This window comes from Oncorhynchus mykiss, chromosome 30, assembly GCF_057628025.1.
Source record: "Oncorhynchus mykiss isolate SJ-2025 chromosome 30, ASM5762802v1, whole genome shotgun sequence".
NCBI classification, from domain to species: Eukaryota; Metazoa; Chordata; class Actinopteri; order Salmoniformes; family Salmonidae; genus Oncorhynchus; species Oncorhynchus mykiss.
In genome coordinates this window covers 32,599,531-32,621,584 of record NC_143051.1, presented here as the reverse complement: position 1 = coordinate 32,621,584, position 22,054 = coordinate 32,599,531, and the positions used below count along the sequence as shown (strand labels likewise).

The 22,054-nt window shown below is 43.2% G+C and overlaps 1 protein-coding gene across 7 annotated transcripts in view; it reads right to left on the bottom strand.

The window, feature by feature from the left end:
* The window catches only part of LOC110489432 (collagen alpha-1(XIV) chain), a 97,212-nt gene that overhangs the window by 24,273 nt on the left and 50,885 nt on the right, over nt 1–22,054 (bottom strand). For all 7 annotated transcript variants that reach the window (XM_036970753.2, XM_036970755.2, XM_090228435.1 and 4 more), the window contains 12 exons: nt 20,878–20,994; nt 12,321–12,467; nt 8,476–8,550; nt 6,623–6,762; nt 5,972–6,095; nt 4,757–4,900; nt 4,434–4,598; nt 4,289–4,327; nt 3,749–3,887; nt 3,039–3,181; nt 2,613–2,722; nt 590–748 (listed from right to left, as the gene is read on the bottom strand). In XM_036970753.2, the coding sequence (XP_036826648.2) occupies nt 590–748; nt 2,613–2,722; nt 3,039–3,181; nt 3,749–3,887; nt 4,289–4,327; nt 4,434–4,598; nt 4,757–4,900; nt 5,972–6,095; nt 6,623–6,762; nt 8,476–8,550; nt 12,321–12,467; nt 20,878–20,994 (1,502 nt within the window). The remainder of the gene's footprint in view (nt 1–589; nt 749–2,612; nt 2,723–3,038; nt 3,182–3,748; nt 3,888–4,288; nt 4,328–4,433; nt 4,599–4,756; nt 4,901–5,971; nt 6,096–6,622; nt 6,763–8,475; nt 8,551–12,320; nt 12,468–20,877; nt 20,995–22,054) is intronic.

Below are 22,054 nucleotides of genomic sequence, written 5' to 3'. Positions count from 1 at the left end.
GTTGCACATCTCTTATTGAGGAGGAAGAATCTATCAATAATTGGTCTCTCCAAACAGATTGCTCTGTTTTCTCCTGTCCTGAAAGGGTTCAATTTGAAAGAAAAGTGTGAAGAGTTTTTGTCAAATAAAGAAAATGATCAAGCCTATCAGAGAGTACATCTCACTGCTATTCCTGTATGAGGGTATCTGGGCAATTTATGGAACTGGGAGATTGGATATGAAAAGTACAGTTGTTTCTATGACTTGTTTATATTTAGTGGAAAATAGATCTTGACGTGCTGATGTGATTATACTTTATTCAAACTCTCTGTCTTAATGCTGTTATAAGAATTCATAACCTAGGTAGTTTATCACCACTCTATTGAATACTCCATGACATTAAACACCATAGTGTATGTTAGAATTCAGCCCGACTGCACATAAAATAAGAAGAATCAAGGGGTTAAAAATGCATAGAAATCTAATTACGGAATATTGACATGGATATTGAATGGGGATGTCCTTAGAACTACAGTATATTCTAGTAATTCTACATCGATGTCAAAATGTCTTCTTGTATACCCTCTCTGATCTATCTGTCACAGCTTACCGGTGCAGAGCTGTCCTTCTTCCCCCTGGAGCGCACCATGCGTCCCAGCACCTCCAGGCCATCCGTGGTGATGTTGCCCGCCGCGTTGATGGCCTTCTCCCCTACTAGCTTACAGTCAATGACAGCCTTGGCGCTGGTCTTGCTAATAGCCATGTGCAGCTACAGGGAAAATGAAGAACCAGACCTGGGTACAAATACTATTTTAAATCTTTCAAATACTTTGAGCATGTGCCAAAGCCTGCCTGGAGTGCCAATTTGGCAGGGTTTACACTTTTGCGGTTATTCATATTGGTAACATGGCGCCAGGCAAGCTCAATTCTAAACACAGATAAATGATCCTAAATTATTTGAAATAGTATTTGAACCCAGGTCTGTTTGGAACACAGACGCAGTGCGATTGAAACATCTTATATGCGTGTCTCAATAAATCACTGGGGAGCATTAAAGAGTTACGGTTTCAGAAAACAGAAAGAGTTTCAAAGAGACACAGGCTGTAAAAGAAGGACAGATTTCTGCGCAAGCATTCCACTAGTCACCCGAAACAAGAGTCGGTTTTGAAGTCGGTGGATTTCAGAAGTTTTTCTACCTTTGACACATCGAGTTTCTCCTGTATGCTTCGTTGGAAATGGGATGTCTCGTGGGGGAAATATATGGGGGAATTTCAAGACATTCCTCTAGCAAATATCTATTCATACCTGATTATCAACTGTGAACGTATGTCTTTATGAAACAGCACTTTCAGCTTTGTTTGACATTGGTGCATTACTATGTTAAAGCGCTGATAAGGATGGAACTGTAGCATTTCCTTTGTATTTACCTCTTTTTTTAGACAAAAACAGATTCCCGATGAATCATTTGAATTAGGCGTCTTAAAAAAACACCTACTGCAATGCAAGGAGTCAGAGAAGTATCTAGCCGTTAGTCAAGTCTTCTTGAGAGGTAATCTAATATGTTACCACATTATCACCAAGCCTGATGGGCGAAGTGCTGACAAGATGACACATGAGAATACTTATGGATTGGCAGGGGAAAGAATTGCAGTAATCGTTGGTGATAATTTGCTGAGGAAAAAGGCAACAGTGGTTTACATGAATCCAGGCCATAGTCACTTTCAGTCACATCAATTTCCTCCTCCCTGCATAGTTTAGTTTGTTTAGCTTGTTTGAAAGTGGCTATGATTCAAATGTGCATACATTATCCTGGCAATATTTCGGGTGTCAGCTTCATTCCACATGGTTAGCATTTTTAAAAATATTGTATTTTATTTCAACAGATAGCAAGTCAAATATGAAGGCCATTTCTTGTGAACATTAAACGGCACAGTACTACCCACACTATATATTAATGCTACAGCTACACATTGTTTAGTGGTCCTGTGTGGCTCAGTTGGTAGAGCACAGTGCATGCAACACTAACGGTTGTGGGTTCATTTCCCACTGGGGACACCTGTATGCATGAATAAAAACACCTGCTAAATGGAATATTATATTATTATTGTGCAGCAAAAAAGTTGAAACTATTTGAATAGTCAAAACATAAGTGACTTAAGAACTGCATCAAAAAAGGTAGGCGTTTGTTTCAGGTGCTACATCTCACTCATGGATGATAATGTAAGTTGCCAAGCAAAGTTTTGGCATCAATAGAAAGAGGATGATTATGACATTGGCAAGTGGGTGACTTGAATACACTATCAGATAACTGTGCCAGTGAAGAGAAAAAGCATATCATCATTCACTTAAGCAGCAGGCCATGGATGTGGGCAAAGGTATTGTTAGAACATAGGAGTCTACAGGCCTGTCTCAGGCCTAAGGTATTGTTAGCCCTGATAACATAGGAGTCTACAGACATGTCTCAGGGCAAAGGTATTGTAAGCTCCACTGAAAGCCAGACAAGAGTGACTTAACATCACTCAACAAGCTGGCTTATAGCCAGGAAGCAGGACATTCCCTGAGGTGTTAGGGTTATGTTGCAGCAGCCTTGCACTGAGGAAGTGAGATAACAAAGAGTGTTTTTGAACTTTGACCTTGTGGAAACTGCCGTAGAAGAGCTTCTTGATCTCAGGTCCCTCGAAGGTCACAGTCTGAAACTGTCCTTTGTAGTCATGGTTGAAGAAGGTGAGGGTCTTGCCACTGTCTAGCGTTGGAAAGAGAATGTTAGCCTAACTTTCTGCAGTTTCATAACATATTCAGTACAAACTCGAAAATAGTGAGGAATGTTCTCGTTTCAAATAGAGGAGGCATAGAAGGTTTACTAGACCTGTAGCCTACTACACATTGATAAAAAATTTCATTTACACACAAATCATTCTGCTGCTCACAATTGATATATGAGCAAAGACACCTGGCAAAATGTCCATTGCTTTGCCTATCTTATGACAGCAACCAAACAATGGGAACTTGACACACGGTCCCAGCTAAGACCCAGTCCCGTCCCCCGGCATCCTACTCACTGTCCAGGATGACGCCCACCAGGGGCTCGTTGTCCTTGTTGAGGATCTCCCACAATGCAAAGGGCTCCTTGGGCGTTTCAGGCAGCAGGCGGAACAGCATAGTGATGGTGTAATCAGAGGGCAAACCCTCGGGGTGGATAAACCTGGGGTGGAAAGTTCCCAGAACAATAGGCTCTAGTCTGAACATACAGTGGCTTTTGTTGTAGCACCTTTACAGAGCTCAACTGCTATCAAACACCATTTCAAAAGCTGTTTCAACTTGCCAATTCAATTCCTTCAATAGTGTCATTCAATTCTTAAAAGAGGCTAAGAGCAGGAAGCTATTGTTTCTTCATACTGTATATGTACCACATTTGCTGCATTATAATTTGAGAATGAGACACAAAATGACTATGTTTTCTGTGATGTGGGATTGTTGCAGATGAAGGAGATGAAATACACCAGGTGAGGCCAGCTGTCTGTCATTATCACCACCTCTTCATTGTAATAACAGCATTTTCAGGCCAAGTGTCAGGAAAAGAGGATTCAATGTTATCATTGGGTAAGTGGTGCCAATACTTACCGCTGTCATAGAGTAGCTTTACCTGTATCATGCTCATTGTACTCACTGACGTTTTGTCGCTTTGGACAAGAGTGTCTACTAAATTCTACATGATTGATAGAAGGCAATGTACTGTTATGCCTTTTAGTTAAGATGCTAGTGTCCATACTTAGTGGGCTGGGCAAGGAGGGAGTTGTTGTGCAGGCGGAAGCAGGGGAAGCTGTTGAAGGTGCCAGGCTCCATGGACACTCCTGATACATGTCCATACAGACCCTCCACCAGGCCAAACATCTCCATCATCCTGAAACCTGCAGCCACAACATAAACAACCATGAGTTGGTTTAAAAGCAGACATGTCCATGCACAGTACTACTGACAAGTAAAAATAATCTGTTTTTTCATTGTGACTGGCTCTGTTTTCATCATGACTTCTCAATTCTGAGCTTCTACTTCTTATCATTAAGATATTCTGACTTACATGTGCACTCGGGAAGAGGCCATTTTACGTAGTCTTAAGTCCAGAGTTTGCACTAATCTGATGTGCACTTAGCAGGAGTCAACTGTACTGTACCTGTCCAGTTTACAGTGATTTTGTGCATAACAGTTATACTGGGGTCATAACTAGTCAACGGGTATGAGAGTAGAGAGGTCTTGACTGTGCCCTGTGTGCCAGGACACATGAATAAGTAAGTATGCTCCAGTCTCTAACCTGGCAAGGTACTGCCACTCATCGCCACCGAAGGACAAGCTGAAAGACAAAACATTTATGTCACTGCATGGATAAAAATGCACACAATAATATGCCCCCTGTGCTTTTATATGACATATTTAGATTGTGCTCCTGTAGGACTCACTGGCAGTGGCAGCCTCACAAACAAAAGTGACCAGCTTTTCCTCAATTTTCTTGAAGGCGTCTAAATCATCCACAAAGAAAACGTGTCTCTCGCTAGGCTTGCTGGCGATGCTCACCAGCTCCCCGTAGTCCGCATCCGCAAAACCAATGGCAAAAACAATGTACCCTGTGAAGAAGGTAAGCATACAGTATTGCCAATAGTGTGTTATGTACATGCCTAACTAAAACATTTTGTTGGATTAATATATACAGATACTTTTTTGTAGAATGTTCTTTTCATGTACCACAATCTATTCAATGAAATTATTGCATCATGTGCCTCACCTTCCATCTGCATCTCTTTGGAGACCTTGTTGACATCGTCCTGAGAGCGCCCGTCAGTCAACACCACCAGTACTTTGGGGATGCCCCTCCGGATACCTCCTCCCACTGTGAAGATGGTGTCTTTCACATGCCGGATGGCTAGCCCTACAGTAAGAGAATTAGAGGGAGGGATGGAGGGAGAGAAAGAGAGAGGGAGGATAGGAGGGGAAGATAAAGAAAGGAGTTACACTCAAAGCGATATCGACAGCAAGATATAGCCAGGCTCCTTGGTAGAGGATCGTGGTGTTGGGTTATCAGTATCACTGCAAAAATATTCAGCAACAACACATTTTCTTCGTTATTATTCCCACCCCACCTGCAACAATACACATTACACACAAATACAGCATATTCAAAGGAGAAAACAATGCAACAATTAGCATTACCAAGCGGACTTCTTCGTTGCACCCGTTTGAAAAAAAACAAACATTGTTAGATGAATGCATTATCGCTTCCCTTGGGGATCCACTGATTAATGACAGCATCTCACTGTTCTTCGGAAGCTGGGCTTGATTACTCTGGCCTGCTTGATTACAATGACTGATTATTTTTCAGCAGGTTACAAAAGGAAAGTCAATAAAGGGTATTTCTGTTCATCTGGCATCTACAGCTGTCTCAATGGGATTCAGTCATCCTGTTAATTTACTGTTATGGTAGTCCATTTAGACATTAAAAAAAAGAAAAGAAAAAGGAACTTAAAGGGAAACTCCAAAATATTTCTACTTCATATTCATCATTTCCAGCACCACCCCAACATCAACATATGTCAAAATGGTGCGTTTCTATGTTTTGTCGTAAACAGGAAGATAAGTGTTTCCAATGACTTCATCGGTGTGCGTCGTGTGATTTTGACCAATTGTGAGTATGTATGTACTACTAATTACCTACTAATTGTCTACTAATTGGTTGACGATGTCATTGGAAACACTTATCTTCCTCTATTTTTTTTACTACAAAACATAGAAACGTGCCATTTTCACATATGTTGATGTTGGGGTGGTGCTGGAGATGTTGAATATGAAGTAGATTTTTTTTTAAATTTACCGTTAAAGTATGCGTCAGAGTAATAGTATGAAACTCTACATTGGTAGAGAGTGAATAAGGTTTGACAAAGGTTTGCCTTGATGGTCAAAACATTGTTTTTAATATAGTGAATAAGGCCCGATGTCCACTTGCCTGTCTTGGTGTTCCCTCCCTTATAGGAGATGCGGTTAATGGCCTCTAGCAGCCTCTCCTTATTGTCGTACGAGTTAAGTTTGAACTCGGTTCTGGCATCGTCACTGAACTGGACAATGGCCACCTGATGGGAGAAAGATATTTTGAGTTCAATTTAAATTTCAGAGTTTTGTGTGTGTGTGTGTGTGGAGGGGGGGGGGGGGGGGGTAATGAGTGGACTAATAATGGACAGCATAAATGTATTGTTCATAAAAGCACACGTGACACATAGTCAAACATAGGTGTTCCAAGACCATTTATGACAATTTATTTGAGTATATCACTTACAAGATGAAGTAAAATACTGTACAGATGTAGGATCGTAATTTGAGCTAGTTTGGTACAACAGGAAAATAATCCTGCAGCAACAGGAAATAGGAAGTATTATGTGGATTATAATTAATGGACATTTTTGTAGAGATTGATACAATTTACAAGGGAAAATAAAATCTGAAATGTCAAACTTCAGAAGCCTTTTTAAACCTCAAATACACCATAAGTTTTATATTTCCTGGATTGCAGGAAAGTTCTCCTGCAACAGGGTGATCCAATTAAGATCCTACATCTGTAAGTGCTAGCTGGCCACAGGACCATTGGTTAGTCAATATTTACCTGAGTACCATCTGGTCCAATGATGTCGAGGGCTCCTGTTGTGCTGTGCAGGAAGCGGATGATTTTCAGGAAGTTGTCATCACCGATGCTCCAGGAGCCGTCCACTAGAAATGCCAGGTCTGCCTTGGCCGCCTTGCAAACTGTCAGGTGAGAAAAAGGGAGAGAGAGGAGAGAGAAAGAGAGAAGTACATAAAAGTAAGTGCAGGGAGGATGAAGAATGTTGAGATGAGGAAAGAGGGGAGAGGGATGAGGAGTGAGAAAAGGAGAAGAGGAGAAGGTAGAGATGGGAAGAGTGAGAGAAAGTAGTACACAAACAGAGAAAGAGACAGAGGGAGACAGAAAAGGACATTTACATTTCCAAGCCAATGAGAACATGCTCTTATCAAGAGCAATTTAAATTCAGTGCATACAAAAAGAGTTCTGACAGACAGCATATATATAGGTAATACAAACGGATACTAGCCTCAGCAAGCAGCAGTGGAAGAATCACAATGGCGAGTGGAGAGAGCGTTCTCTTTCTCCACAGTTTACGAGAGAGGAGCTGTGATGATTGGCAATTATCTCAACAACTTTCCTCTCTAATACCAGGGCCAGCCAGGGTCAGATTGACCAGTATAACACCTAAGTTCCTGTTGTTTGCTTTCGTTTTTTGTTCTGTTCTGCTCTGTGATTTTCAAAGGAACCAAAGATAATAACCAAGTTGCTAGTATGTGGGATGCAAAATAAACTAAAAGTTGCATTTGTTGATATTTCCTATGCCAACAATTACAATAATAAAAAAACGATTTACAGGCTTTAAAATGGACTTGGTCTGCGTTCCAACAGAGAGGGGAGTGAGTTTTCAATTAAGTTTTACAAACTCATCCCAGAAAACTGCTAAAATGATTGTTCTCAAAAATGGCAAATAAAAGTAAACATTTCCTTATTTTCTACACGTTATATCTTCAGATAATATTATGTTGCATGTGTTTGTTGGAGAATTGTAAACTCTGAAATATTCTGACTTGATACAAGACTGTAACACAAGTTCCGGCTCACAGTATTATCTCAGACTCAAAAGCTCATAATGGGACCATTTTTGGGAGTCTGAAAAGATTTGTGATTATTCCAAAAGCACATTAAACAGCTTTACTGTTGTTTAAGATGTCTGTAGTCATGACTGCAATAGACACTGCGTATATGAACTTATATTAGAGTCACAAATATGTGTCAGGAGTCATTTGACGTTTGAATGTCAGTCAGGGGCCGGTTGAAAATTGACCCAGCAACTTGACAGAGTGATTTCCATGGTAACTGCCTGTTCTGAGGGCTCTCTGATTTACCTTCAATATCTTTAGTCCTGACTGCGCTAGTGCTAGTTATTCCATTGGGGGCATTGCCTGGAAGCCAAAGCCCTTCAGAATTTCCTTGAGCACCAGACAAAATTATGTTAAGGTTAATGCCACTCAAAGTGAGTTGCACAAAAATACAAGTGTAGATAATCTACCATAGGGGATATCTCTACAGTATATGTTCGCCAATGCCTGGTGACTTGTGAGCATTCGGGTGCAAAATGGCTACGATACACCACCCAGGTAGATGTTTACAGTGGTGGTTGACAGTATGAGTTCCCTTTACCCCATTTAGGTACATGAAGTGCTTTGAGACCAAGCCAAAAGCACTATAGCTTACTAAACAAAATACAGACCTAAAGTATTTCTCTCCAGCAGCCCACCCAAGATATTACTAAGGAAAACACTGATGACATAAGTGCTGGTCACCATATAGGAATGGAGTGGAAATACCCTCTTATTAGAAGAGTGCACCACAATAGGGCCCACAGGTATTTGTTAACAACAGGCCTTTTGTCTTACCTTCCTTGACTGAGGGTATACTGGGAGGAGCGGTCGTGGTGGGTGGTCTGGTGGGTGCCGGGGTGGGAACAGGGACTGCATGAAAGCAATGACATAAGACACACACAAGTCATTATAACATCCTTATTACATGTCTATGTCACCTCACCTGACAAACATGCTTGGTGAGGCTTTCATTTACAGTAAAAAAAAAAATCCTCACAGAAGATCCCTCATTGATACTACCATCAAACATAATATATATAATCAGTCGGATGGTAGAAGAATCAGAAGGAATTAAGAGAGTAAATCTGAGATGGTAGCTTATGCTTAGAAGCATGCTGAGTTTATGATTAAGTTACCCATGTAATTTTCTAGCTTGATCACTACCAGCAGCGGTAGTCAAATTGAAATGAATTGTACCGTTTTTTTCTAGCTCAGAAACCCTGCTGAAAACCACATAGACTTTATCGCCATAGTAATTCAGCTACCTCAAACTGGGAATTACTTTTGATGGCAGCCTGGGGAAACGCAGGGCAATTTAAAAAGGCCTTTAAGCTGTAATCTGTATCAAAACAAAGCTATAAATCGGAGTCTAAACTCAACGTAAATGAACTCAATGCAAACAAATGCCTGGTCGGTTGGACAGAGTGCCTTGATTACTGTTGTGAGTTGGCCACAGACCCAATCACAATTCACTCCTAATCAAATCAAATATTATTGGTCATATACACATGGTTAGCAGATGTTAATGCGAGTGTAGCGAAATGCTTGTGCTTCTAGTTCCGACAGTGCAGGGAGGAATTAAAGTGCCTCACAGGAGACTAATCATGTTGTGAAAATGTTGTGATTGTCTGTAAATCATGCTTGGTCATGCTATGTTTGGTTTGGATAATCTTCTAAGAATGTTGCTACAGTCTAGAGGGAATCATTTTTAGTACGAGTATGTTCTCAGTGTTTTGTCGAGAAATGTGTTGAGAAATGTGTCAATTGTTCTTAGGCTTCTTATCAGCTTCCTGTGGACTGATGTTGTAACTAATGTTGTCACAACATTGTGACAATGTTGTAACTATGCTGTGGTTGTAGTAGTACTGTATGTCGCATGTAGAGTAAAGAATACTAAGCATCTATACCAAGGGTAGGCAACTAGATTCAGACACTGGTCGTTTTTTGTCGGAAAGAATGGTCGGAGGGCCGGAACATAATTCAAATAATTTGTACACTGCAAATTGACCACAACTAAGCCCAAAAAGAGATTGTATTTCAAAATTTCTGTAAGTCTTCACAAGGTTTTCACACACTGTTGCTGGTATTTTGGCCCATTCCTTCATGCAGATCTCCTCTAGAGCAGTGATGTTTTGGGGCTGTTGCTGGGCAACACAGACTTGCAACTCCCTCCAAAGATGTTCTATGGGGTTGAGATCTGGAGACTGGCTAGGCCACTCCAGGACCTTGAAATGCTTCTTACGAAGACACTCCTTCGTTGCCCGGGCAGTGTGTTTGGGATCATTGTCATGCTGAAAGACCCAGCCACATTTCATCTTCAATGCCCTTGCTGATGGAAGGAGGTTTTCACTCAAAATCTCACGATATATGGCCCCATTCATTCTTTCCTTTACACGGATCAGTCGTCCTGGTCTCTTTGAAGAAAAACAGCCCCAAAGCATGATGTTTCCACCCCCATGCTTCACAATAGGTATGGTGTTCTTTGGATGCAACTCAGCATTCTTTGTCCTCCAAACACGACGAGTTGAGTTTTTACCAAAAAGTTATATTTTGGTTTCATCTGACCATATGACATTCTCCCAATCTTCTTCTGGATCATCCAAATGCTCTCTAGCAAACTTCAGACGGGCCTGGACAGACGGGCCTCCCCCCGTGTGGTTCTGGGATTTTTGCTCACCGTTCTTGTGATCATTTTGACCCCACGAGGTGAGATCTTGCGTGGAGCCCCAGATCGAGGGAGATTATCAGTGGTCTTGTATGTCTTCCATTTCCTAATAATTGCTCCCACAGTTGATTTCTTCAAACCAAGCTGCTAACCTATTGCAGATTCAGTCTTCCCAGCCTGGTGCAGGTCTACAATTTTGTTTCTGGTGTCTTTTGACAGCTCTTTGGTCTTGGCCATAGTGGAGTTTGGAGTGTAACTGTTTGAGGTTGTGGACAGGTGTCTTTTATACTGATAACAAGTTCAAACAGGTGCCATTAATACAGGTAACGAGTGGAGGACAGAGGAGCCTCTTAAAGAAGAAGTTACAGGTCTGTGAGAGCCAGAAATCTTGCTTGTTTGTTGGTGACCAAATACTTATTTTCCACCATAATTTGCAAATAAATTCATTAAAAATTCTACAATGTGGGCCTCCCGGGTGGCACAGCTGGCGCTGTACTGCAGCGCCAGCTGTGCCATCAGAGTCCCTGGGTTCGCGCCCAGGCTCTGTCGTAACCGGCCGCGACCGGGAGGTCCATGGGGCGACGCACAATTGGCCTAGCGTCGCCCGGGTTAGGGAGGGCTTGGTCGGTAGGGGTGTCCTTGTCTCATCGCGCACCAGCGACTCCTGTGGCGGGCTGGGCGCAGTGTGCGCTAACCAAGGTGGCCAGGTGCACAGTGTTTCCTCCGGCGCATTGGTGCGGCTGGCTTCCGGGTTGGATGCGTGCTGTGTTAAGAAGCAGTGCGGCTTGGTTGGGTTGTGTATCGGAGGACGCATGACTTTCAACCTTCGTCTCTCCCGAGCCCGTACGGGAGTTGTAGCGATGAGACAAGATAGTAGCTACTACAACAATTGGATACCACGAAATTGGGGAGAAAAAGGGGTAAAATTCAAAAAATAAATACATTTAAAAAAAATTCTACAATGTGATTTTCTGGATTTTTTTTCTCATTTTGTCTGTCATAGTTGAAGTGTACCTATGATGACAATTACAGGCCTCTCTCATCTTTTTAAGTGGGAGAACTTGCACAATTGGTGGCTGAGTAAATACTTTTTTGCCCCACTGTATATCCATTATAAGGTTTAATACTGTTCCACAGTTCTTTTCTAGTCTCTGCCTCTTATAGAAACGGTCTGAGCAGATGTGTGAGCCATTGCGGTCAAAACTGGGTGTCTGTGAGAAAGCGCGTCAAGTCTAAAAGAGATAGACACAGACCCCTGCAGGGGAGTAAATAGATAAGAGACTAGTCAGACATACCACTGTAAGCCACATGTGAATGGAAAATTACTGCCGAGCCCTTAGAAAACACTGGACTATTGTTTTCTCCTGCAAGTTTGTATATGTATATGCATGGGTTTGGTCTCATGAGTAGAAGGTGTTGATGTAGGTGGTTACATCACTAGGGGTTGACTGCAAGTATATTAAAGCAAATTTGACATGTTTTATTTTGCAGAACTTACTCTGAAACATACGTGCTGTGTTTCCGTTGTCAACTTCTGTCTGCAATTGCATTAATAAAGGTTTGATTGATTTCCTTAAAGATGATATTGTCTGACTGCTGATTTCACCAATAAGCCAATGATGGACAAGAAACAAGGAACCTACCCAGACAGTGGGGATACTTAGGAATAGATTTTGTAAATTAAACACATTTTTAGCTGGTGATTTTACAGTTTTTAATTTTTTTTACTAAACACTTTGGGGGGCCAAAATACATTTTGGGTGCCAGTTACGGCCCGCGAGCTGCCTGTTGCCAACCCCTAAGCTAGAATGTTGAGGCCGGGCGACAGCGACAGGTCTTTACAGTGGTGATGTTGGAACATATGTTTTCACAATATTGTCAAAATATCGTAAGAAACCTTTCTGAGCATAGTAGCAAGTCGGTTGTAGGGCTATCGTAGAGTGTACACTAAGCAGCTGTTGAAGAGAACACCTACAGGTCTTCTCTGTGGTGGAGACTGCAGGTCCCTCTGTATCCTGGAGTTGGGCGTACACACTGATCTTGTACTGCGTGTTAGCTGTCAGGTCATTGAAGCAGTGCCGGGTGGTTCCTCCTCCCAGTTTTGCCTCCTGCTTATATCCATCTAAAATGGAGACAGAATTACCATCACATACAGTACATAGTTTACCACTAGTTACCATCACAATCAATGCTGTTGTCATTAGCAGGAGCATGTTCACCATAGAAATGTATGTAATGAATTCCAATTCTTAGAATTCCAATTCAAAGATGTCCACATTCTATTGTACAACCTCTCTTCCAGGGTTTGGGTCTACCATATTTCTTTAAAGGGATACGCCGTGATTTTGGCAGAGGCCCTTTATCTATTTCCCCAGAGTCAGATGAACTCGTGGATAAAAAATGTATGTCTCTGTGTCCAGTATGAAGGACGTTAGACATAGTTTCGCGAGCCAATGCTAACTAGCGTCAACAAAATTAGTGGAAGTCTATGGGTCTCTAGCAAAGCAAGCTGGTAGATACACATAGAGATTTCAGTCATTGAACTAACACTAGCTAACATTGGCTCGGAAAACTACCTCTAACTTCCTTCATACTGGACACAGAGACATAACATCTGACAGTGCATTCGGAAAGTAGTCAGACCCCTTGACCTTTTTCAAAATTTTGTTACATTACAGCCTTATTCTAAAACAAATTAAATTGTAGTTTTTTTCTCATCGATCTACACACATTACCCCATAATGACAAAGCTCGATCACTGTTACTCCAACTTCTGACATGCCTACATGCCTGAATGCCTGAATATGCACACAGTATTAGCACCTATTGAACATACTAAAGCTGTGTCTTAAACATGTATCAAGACCTGTGCCTCTTACAAAAACTGTGGGGGTTATTCAAAAATCTGGCAACCCAAGCGGTGGCCTTAATCTGAATAGAATCTCATTGTTAGGTCTCCTGTATAGGTGGCGGGCTCATTTCTCACCCCATAATTTTTATTTCGGAACGTTCCCCTTAAGGCCTCAATTCAAGCCATTTTCCAACATACACCGAGGTGGTATTTTCTCTGGGTAATTATATATTTATCTAGCCATCATAAATCCTCATTTGGGCCTAATGCCGGCTGATAGATGTAATATTTCAGGAGCTCCCAAAGGTAATGCTGCGAAATTGCAATGTGCGAAACGCTACATGATAATAATTAAGTTTTGGTCTCAGTGTTAAACTTGATGAAATGCTTGCATTATTTCCCTATCTGACAGATTATACTCATATTTGGATCGACACAGCATTGATGTGACATAGACATTTTAAATGTGCTATAACTGAAATATTGTCACGCCCTGACCTGAGTATTCTTTGTTTTCTTTATATATTTTGGTTAGGTCAGGGTGTGACGAGGGTGGTATGTGTGTTTTTGCCTCATCATCTAGGGTTTTCACTGTCTAGGGGTTTTGTAGATTTATGGGGTTGTTTCCATCTAGGTGTTTATGTAGGTCTATGGTTGCCTAGATTGGTTCTCAATTAGAGGCAGGTGTTTATCGTTGTCTCTGATTGGGAACCATATTTAGGCAGCCATCTTCTTTGGGTATTTTGTGGGTTATTGTCTATGTTATGTTGCATGTTAGCACAGTGTTCATTAGCAGTCACGGCCGTTTGTTGTTTTGTTCAGTGTACTTCGTGTTTTTTCGTCATCCATTAAACTATGCATTCACACCACGCTGCACTTTGGTGTACTCCATACGACGATCGTGACAAATATTCCACCTGTTGCACAAGTCCCACTAAATGTTAACTGTATATTAGGAGAAATTGTTAATTGGATGTCATTAATTGGCTAGAATTAGATGAATGCCAGGTTATCTCATTAATTCAGGACTTATTCCGTATAATCCTATGGAAGGGCATACAATATGAAATTTAGACCAATTTGAGGGCATTAAAACTTCTCATAAACTTTAAATATCTATTTAGGACTACGGCACTGACTGAGTAGCAAACTCTCACTTTGACATCAGGTTTAATTTCACTTCCAGACACCCACCCACACTGACAGTTGGTTGGAAGTCTCACGTCTGTGAAGTGATAATTATTACTTAGAAGGTAAAAGGCTCCTAGAATCTTTTCCTGAATATAATTGTTTTGCCTAATAATGTGCTGCTTCGATGCAAATTCAGTATCTAGTTAACTACAATCTGGTACAAAAGTGTCTGGAACTCCCTGTCAGAGCACGTTGAACAAGAAACCCAATTGTTTTTCTTTCTCATCCTAACATTTTCAAAAATGAGGTGCAATTACGGTCATCCGCATAACAAGTACAGTGCCTTGGGAAAGTATTCAGACCCCTTGACATTTTCCACACTTGTTACGTAACAGCCTTATTTTAAAATTGATTACATTTTTTAAAAATCCTCAGCAATCTACACACAACACCCTATAATGACAAAGTGAAAACAGGTTTTAGAAAATTTTGGCATATGTATTAAACCTAAAAAACAAAAATACCGTATTTACATACGTATTCAGACCCTTTGCTATGAGACTCGAAACTGAGCTCAGGTGCATCCTGTTTCCATTGATCATCCTTGAGATGTTTCTACAACATGATTGAAGTCCACATGTGGTAAATTCAATTAATGGGACATGATTTAGAAAGGCACATACCTGTCTATATAAGGTCCCACAGTTGACAGAGCAAAAACAAAGTCATGAGTCAAAGGAATTGTCCGTAGAGCTCTGAGACAGGATTGTGTCGAGGCACAGATCTGGGGAAGGGTACAAAAAAATATCTGCAGCATTGAAGGTCCTCAAAAACACAGTGGCCTCCATCATTCTTAAATGGAAGAAGTTTAGAACCACCAAGACTCTTCCTAGAGCTTGCCACCCGGCTAAACTGAGCAATCGGGGGAGAAGGGCCTTGGTCAGGAAGGTGACCAAGAACCCGATGGTCACTCTGGCAGAGCTCTAGAGTTCCTCTGTGGAGAAGGGAAAACCTTCTAGAAGGACAACCATCTCTCCAGCACTCCACCAATCAGACCTTTATCGTAGAGTGGCCAGACAAAAGCCACTCCTCAGTAAAAGGCACATGACAGCCCGCTTGGAGCGTGCCAAAAGCCACCTAAAGACTCTCAGACCATGAGAAACAAGAATCTCTGGTCTGATGAAACCAAGATTGAACTCTTTGGCCTGAATGCCAAGCGTCATGTCTGGAGGAAACCTGGCATCATCCCTACGGTGAAGCATGGTGGTGGTAGCATCATGATGTGGGGATGTAAGCACACTGCCAAGACAACGCAATCTCTGAATGTCCTTGAGTGGCCCAGCCAAAGCCCGTACTTCAACCCGATCTAACATCTCTGGAGAGACCTGAAAATAGCTGTGCAGCAACGCTCAGCATCCAATCTGACAGAGCTTGAGAGGATCTAGAGAAGAATGGGAAAAACTCCCCAAATAGAGGTGTGCCAAGCTTGTAGTGTCATACCCAAGAAGACTCAAGGCTGTAACCACTGTCAAAGGTGCTTCAACAAAGTACTGTGAAAAGTGTCTGAATACTTATGTAAATGTGATTGCATTTTTTTATGTTTTTGCTTCGTCATTATGGGGTATCGTGTGTAGATTAACCAGTTGCATCTCTAGGGGCGCTATTTCATTTTTGGATAAAAAGCGTTCCCGTTTTAAGCGTGATATTTTGTCACGAAAAGATGCTCGACTATAGTTTTGGAAAGAAAACACTCTGAAGTTTCAGAATCTGCAAAGATTTTGTCTGTAAGTGCCCCAGAACTCATTCTACAGGCGAAACCAAGATGATACGTCAAACAGGAAATGAGCAGAATTTCTGAAGCTCTGTTTTCTAATGTCTCCTTATATGGCTGTGAATGCGACAGGAATAAGCTTAGACCTTCTGCCGTTTCCCCAAGATGTCGGCAGCATTGTGACGTATTTGTAGGCATATCATTGGAAGATTGACCATAAGAGACTACATTTTCCAAGTGTCCGCCTGGTGTCCTGCGTCGAAACTGGTGCGCAAAGCCATGTGCAAGTATTTTTCCATTTGATTGAGAGGGGAAACCATGCTTCCACGAACGATATATCATCGAAGAGATATGTGAAAAACACCTTGAGGATTGATTCTAAACAAGTTTGCCATGTTTTCAGTCGATATTATGGAGTTAATTTGGAAAAAAGTTTTGAGGACTGAATTTTCGGGTTTTTTTGGTAGCCAAATGTGATGTACAAAACGGAGCTATTTCTAATACACAAATAATATTTTTGGAAAAACTGAGCATCTGCTATCTAACTGAGAGTCTCCTCATTGAAAACATCTGAAGTTCTTCAAAGGTAAATTATTTTTATTTGAAGGCTTTTATGTTTTTGTTGAAATGTTGCGTGCTGGATGCTAACGCTAATGCTAACGCTAAATGCTACGCTAGCTAGATCAGAAAGGTTAATGAGGGAAACAAACTATTTAAACAATTTTCGAAATAGGCTTTAACCATACAAAAAATCAAAGGGTCTGAATAGTTTCGAATGCACTGTATATCTTGTCCCCACTCACACTTGGCTAGCCATCATTCACTTTTTTAACTATAGGATATGTAAATGTCAAATCAGTTCACCTTTTTAAAAGCCTTGTAGGCCTACTGTACTGTATATGACTCTAAACCAAAACTCTAACCCCAAATACTAGCCCCTGTACCAAACCTGTACAGTCTGACCTACTGATATTATATCTTATGCTTTATACTGTATATAATATAGCATAATATAACTGTCACACCCTGACCTTAGTGTTCTTTGTTTTCCTTGTTATTTTGGTTAGGTCAGGGTGTGACATGGGTGATGTATGTGTTTTGCCTTGTCTAGGGGTTTTGTTTGTTTATGGGGCTGTTTCCTTTCTAGGTGTTTATTAAGTCCATGGTTGCCTAGATTGGTTCTCAATTAGAGGCAGGTGCTTATCGTTGTCTCTGATTGGGAACCATATTTAGGCAGCCATGTTCTTTGGGTATTTTGGTGGGTGATTGTTTCCTGTATCAGTGTTTGTGCCACACAGGACTGTTTCGTTGCCAGTTTACTTTGTTGTTTTGTATTTGTGTTCATGTTGAGTTTTCTTATTAAATACCATGGACACTTACCACGCCGCATATTGGTCCGATCCTTGTTTCACCTCTTCAGAGGAAGAGGAGGAAATCTGCTGTGACAGAATCACCCACCAGCCAAGGACCAAGCAGTGTGGTAACGGGCAGCAGCAACAGCGGCCGAAGACACAAGACTCCTGGACGTGGGAGGAAATCCTAGACGGGAGAGGACCCTGGGCAAAGCCAGGGGAATATCGCCGACCCAAAGTGCAGCAGGAGAAGCAGCTGCAGCAGCGGCAGCAGCAGCAGGAGAGGCAGCAGCAGCAGGAGAGGCAGCAGCAGCAATGTCAGGATTCCTGGACACGGGATGACGTTTTGGCTGGCAAGGGTTGCTACACATGGGAGGAGATCCTGGCTGGTAGGGATTGCCTACCATTGGAACAGGTGGAGGCAGCGAGGAGAGCAGAGGCAGCCGGAGAGAGGAGCCAACGATACGAGGGAACGCGACTGGCAAGGAAGCCCGAGAGGCAGCCCCAAAAATTTATTGGGGGGCACACAGGGAGTGTGGCTAAGCCAGGTAGGAGACCTGTGCCAACTTCCTGTGCTTACCGGAGAGCAAGAGGGACCGGGCAGGCACTGTGTTATGCTGTGGAGCGCACGGTGTCTCCAGTGCGGGTGCATAGCCCGGTGCGGTACATTCCAGCTCCTCGTATCGGCCGGGCTAGAGTGGGCATCGAGCCAGGTGCCATGAAGCCGGCTCTACGCATCTGGTCTCCAGTGCGTTTCCTTGGGCCGACGTACATGGCACCAGCCTTAGGCATGGTTTCCCCGGTTCGCCAGCACAGCCCAGTGCGGGCTATTCCACCTTGCCGCACTGGCAGGGCGACCGGGAGCATTCAACCAGGTAAGTTTGTGCAGGCTCGGTGCTCAAGAGCTCCAGTGCGCGTGCACGGTTCGGTCTATCCAGTGCCACCTCCACGCACCAGCCCTCCGGTGGCAGCCCCCCGCACCAGGCTGTCTCTCCGTCCTTTGTCTACAGGTGTTCCCGCCTGTCCAGCGCTGCTAGAGCCTTCCTCCTCTCCAGCGCCGCCAGATTCTCCCGTCTATCCAGAGCTGCTAGATTCTCCCATCTGTCCAGAACTGCTAGAGTCTCCCGCCTTTCCAGAGCTGCTAGAGTCTCCCGCCTGTCCAGAGCTGCTAGAGTCTCCCGTCTCTCCAGCGCTGCTAGATTCTTCCATCTGTCCAGAGCTGCTAGTCTCCCGCCTGTCCAGAGCTGCTAGAGTCTCCCATCTCTCCAGCGCTGCTAGATTCTTCCATCTGTCCAGAGCTGCTAGATTCACCCATCTGTCCAGAGCTGCTAGAGTCTCCCACCTGTCCAGAGCTGCTAGAGTCTCCCGCCTGTCCAGAGCTGCTAGTCTCCCGCCTGTCCAGAGCTGCTAGAGTCTCCCGCCTGTCCAGAGCTGCTAGAGTCGCCAGTTTGCAAGGAGCCGCCAGAGCCACCAGTCAGCCAGGAGCCGCCAGTCAGCCAGGATACGCTAGAGCCGCCATTCAGCCAGGATCCGCCAGAGCCGCCATTCAGCCAGGATCTGCCAGAACCGCCATTCAGCCAGGATCTGCCATGATCTGCCAGAGCCGCCATTCAGCCAGGATCTGCCAGAGCCGCCATTCAGCCAGGATCTGCCAGAGCAGCCAGTCAGCCAGTATCTGCCAGAGCCACCAGTCAGCCAGGATCTGCCAGAGCCGCCATTCAGCCAGGATCTGCCAGAGCAGCCAGTCAGCCAGTATCTGCCAGAGCCGCCAGTCAGCCAGGATCTGCCAGAGCCGCCATTCAGCCAGGATCTGCCAGAGCCGCCATTCAGCCAGGATCTGCCAGAGCCGGCAGTCAGCCAGGATCTGCCAGAGCCGCCAGTCAGCCAGGATCTGCCAGAGCCGCCAGTCAGCCAGGAGCTGCCAGAGTCGTCAACCAGCCTGAGCTACCCCTCAGTCCTGAGCTACCCCTCAGTCCTGAGCTGCCCCTCAGTCCTGAGCTGCCCCTCAGTCCTGAGCTGCCCCTCAGTCCTGAGCTACCCCTCAGTCCGGAGCTGCCCCTCAGTCCGGAGGAGTTTGTTTAGTCCAGAGGTGTCCCTCAGTCCTTTGGGCCCATTTATTAGGGTTCCCAGGTCAGGGTCGGCGGCGAGAGTCGCCGTTCCTAGGAGGCCACAAAAACGGACTAAGACTATGGTGGAGTGGGGTCCACGTCCCGCGCCAGAGCCGCCACCGCGGACAGACGCCCACCCAGACCCTCCCCTATGGATTTAGGTGTGCGGCCGGGAGTCCGCACCTTTGGGGGGAGTACTGTCACACCCTGACCTTAGTGTTCTTTGTTTTCCTTGTTATTTTGGTTAGGTCAGGGTGTGACATGGGTGATGTATGTGTTTTTTCTTGTCTAGGGGTTTTGTTTGTTTATGGGGCTGTTTCCTTTCTAGGTGTTTATTAAGTCTATGGTTGCCTAGATTGGTTCTCAATTAGAGGCAGGTGCTTATCGTTGTCTCTGATTGGGAACCATATTTAGGCAGCCATGTTCTTTGGGTATTTTGGTGGGTGATTGTTTCCCGTGTCAGTGTTTGTGCCACACAGGACTGTTTCGTTGCTAGTTCACTTTGTTGTTTTGTGTTCATGTTGAGTTTTCTTATTAAATACCATGGACATTTACCACGCCGCATATTGGTCCGCATATTGGTCTTGTTACACCTCTTCAGAGGAAGAGGAGGAAATCTGCCGTGACAATAACATGGTATATCACAGCATTTGAATAATGTTACAAATGACTATCCCCTAGTTCCTTATTCAATTATGTTGGGATGTGTGAAATCTCTGTCAGGATTACAAGTGAATTCTCCTCCTGGCAGGCTTCCGTGTCCGACCATGATTCCCTGCCAGGAGCATAATTCCTGACCGGGATCACATGTGGATTTTAGGGGGGAGCTGACAGCCTTATCCACATGGAGACGTGTGGCCGCATGGTAATCACCTCCTTCCACTAGAGTGGCTGTGTCAGTGTGTGGGAATACCAATGTGGATTTGGTTGCATATACTGTACTGTACAGTGTAAGTCTGCACACAGCATTGTTAATGCTAAATTATAATTATTTAGCCTATTTGGCCTATTTATTGCCTTACCTCCCTACTCCTCTGTACATAGATTTTTCTATTGTGTTATTGACTGTACGTTTGTTTATGTGTAACTCTATGTTGTTGTTTGTGTCGCACTGCTTTGCTTTATCTTGGCCAGGTCGCAGTTGTAAATGAGAACTTGTTCTCAACTAGCCTACCTGTCAATGAGAGGATGTGGATATTTTCCTGCCACGACAAATTACTTGCTTTTAGTAAGCTCAATACCGTAAACAAACTGTTGTTGGTTCAAAAGGCACAGGGTAGTTGATAATAGTGTATGTTTGTGTGGTGCTCGGTACTCACTGAGCAGCGACTCGATGACCACACGGTACAGAGTGGCGTGGCGGTGGGCACCCCACTGGGCACACACGCTGGTCATCCTCACCTGGTAGGTGTTCAGATTGGTCACTCCAAGGTACACTGTGACAGAGAGAGACAGGCACATTATTACTGTAATAGATCCACCACATCACACTTTAAACCATACCACTCCTCTGAAGGAGATACATAGTGTGCGCATGGACGCCAGATCTGCCTCTGCTTGAGCCAACTCCTTTGTTGTTGTCCTGCATATGGCAGATCCACCATATCATACTGGAACCCATTTCACAACGGGCCTAATACTGAAAAGCATGTCTATGGATCAGTATCCAGTAGACTGTAATGCTATACTGCAACATATTGGATTGTAATCTTGTCATCGTGACTTGACTTTAACCAGAGCAGTGACGGTAAAAACACCAGTGATAAAATGATACAGCACAAGACCTGCATATCCTTAACGATACCGAGCAGACATTTACCGTCAGGCAGTACATCTATCGCCACACAGCATATGTCTCCATTTGAGTTGGACTCTAAATATATGGAGCCTTGGCTTCCGTAACCACGCATGCATTTTTCATTGTGGAAAAGTTATTTTGAGAGTTGAAATATGGTGCCGGTATGTTACTCTAACGATCAACAGTACAAACCATTTATGCAAATATATGCATGCATTTCTTAATCTCATTATTGCGTGCTGCTATGGGTTTGAATATTTCAGTGGGACATACAGTACAGTTTCATTCCAAAACGCTACATATCCATTTTCAGAAATGTTAGTAAATTAGGTTTTATTGTTTAAAGAAAATATGAAAAAGATTGGTATGTTTTTTCACTATTTAATCATGGCATGGAGTTGTTCAATGACAGACATGTATTCATTTAAAATCTATCACTTGATGGTTTAATTTCAGAGAGAAAAATAATTATGTTTGCAAAATGCTATATATCCGCCTCACTCTCAGAGAGATAAGTAATACAGCTATGTTTTACAGAGTCAAATGTAACAAATAACTACATTTTTAACAAAGAAATGTACAAATTATACATTTGTGACATCAATATTTAAACATGGTATTGAACATTGAGCCATCCCCATTTTCTCTTATTATAGTGCCGTGTTCATTAACATGCTCACTGTATGTCAGTCAGGCAT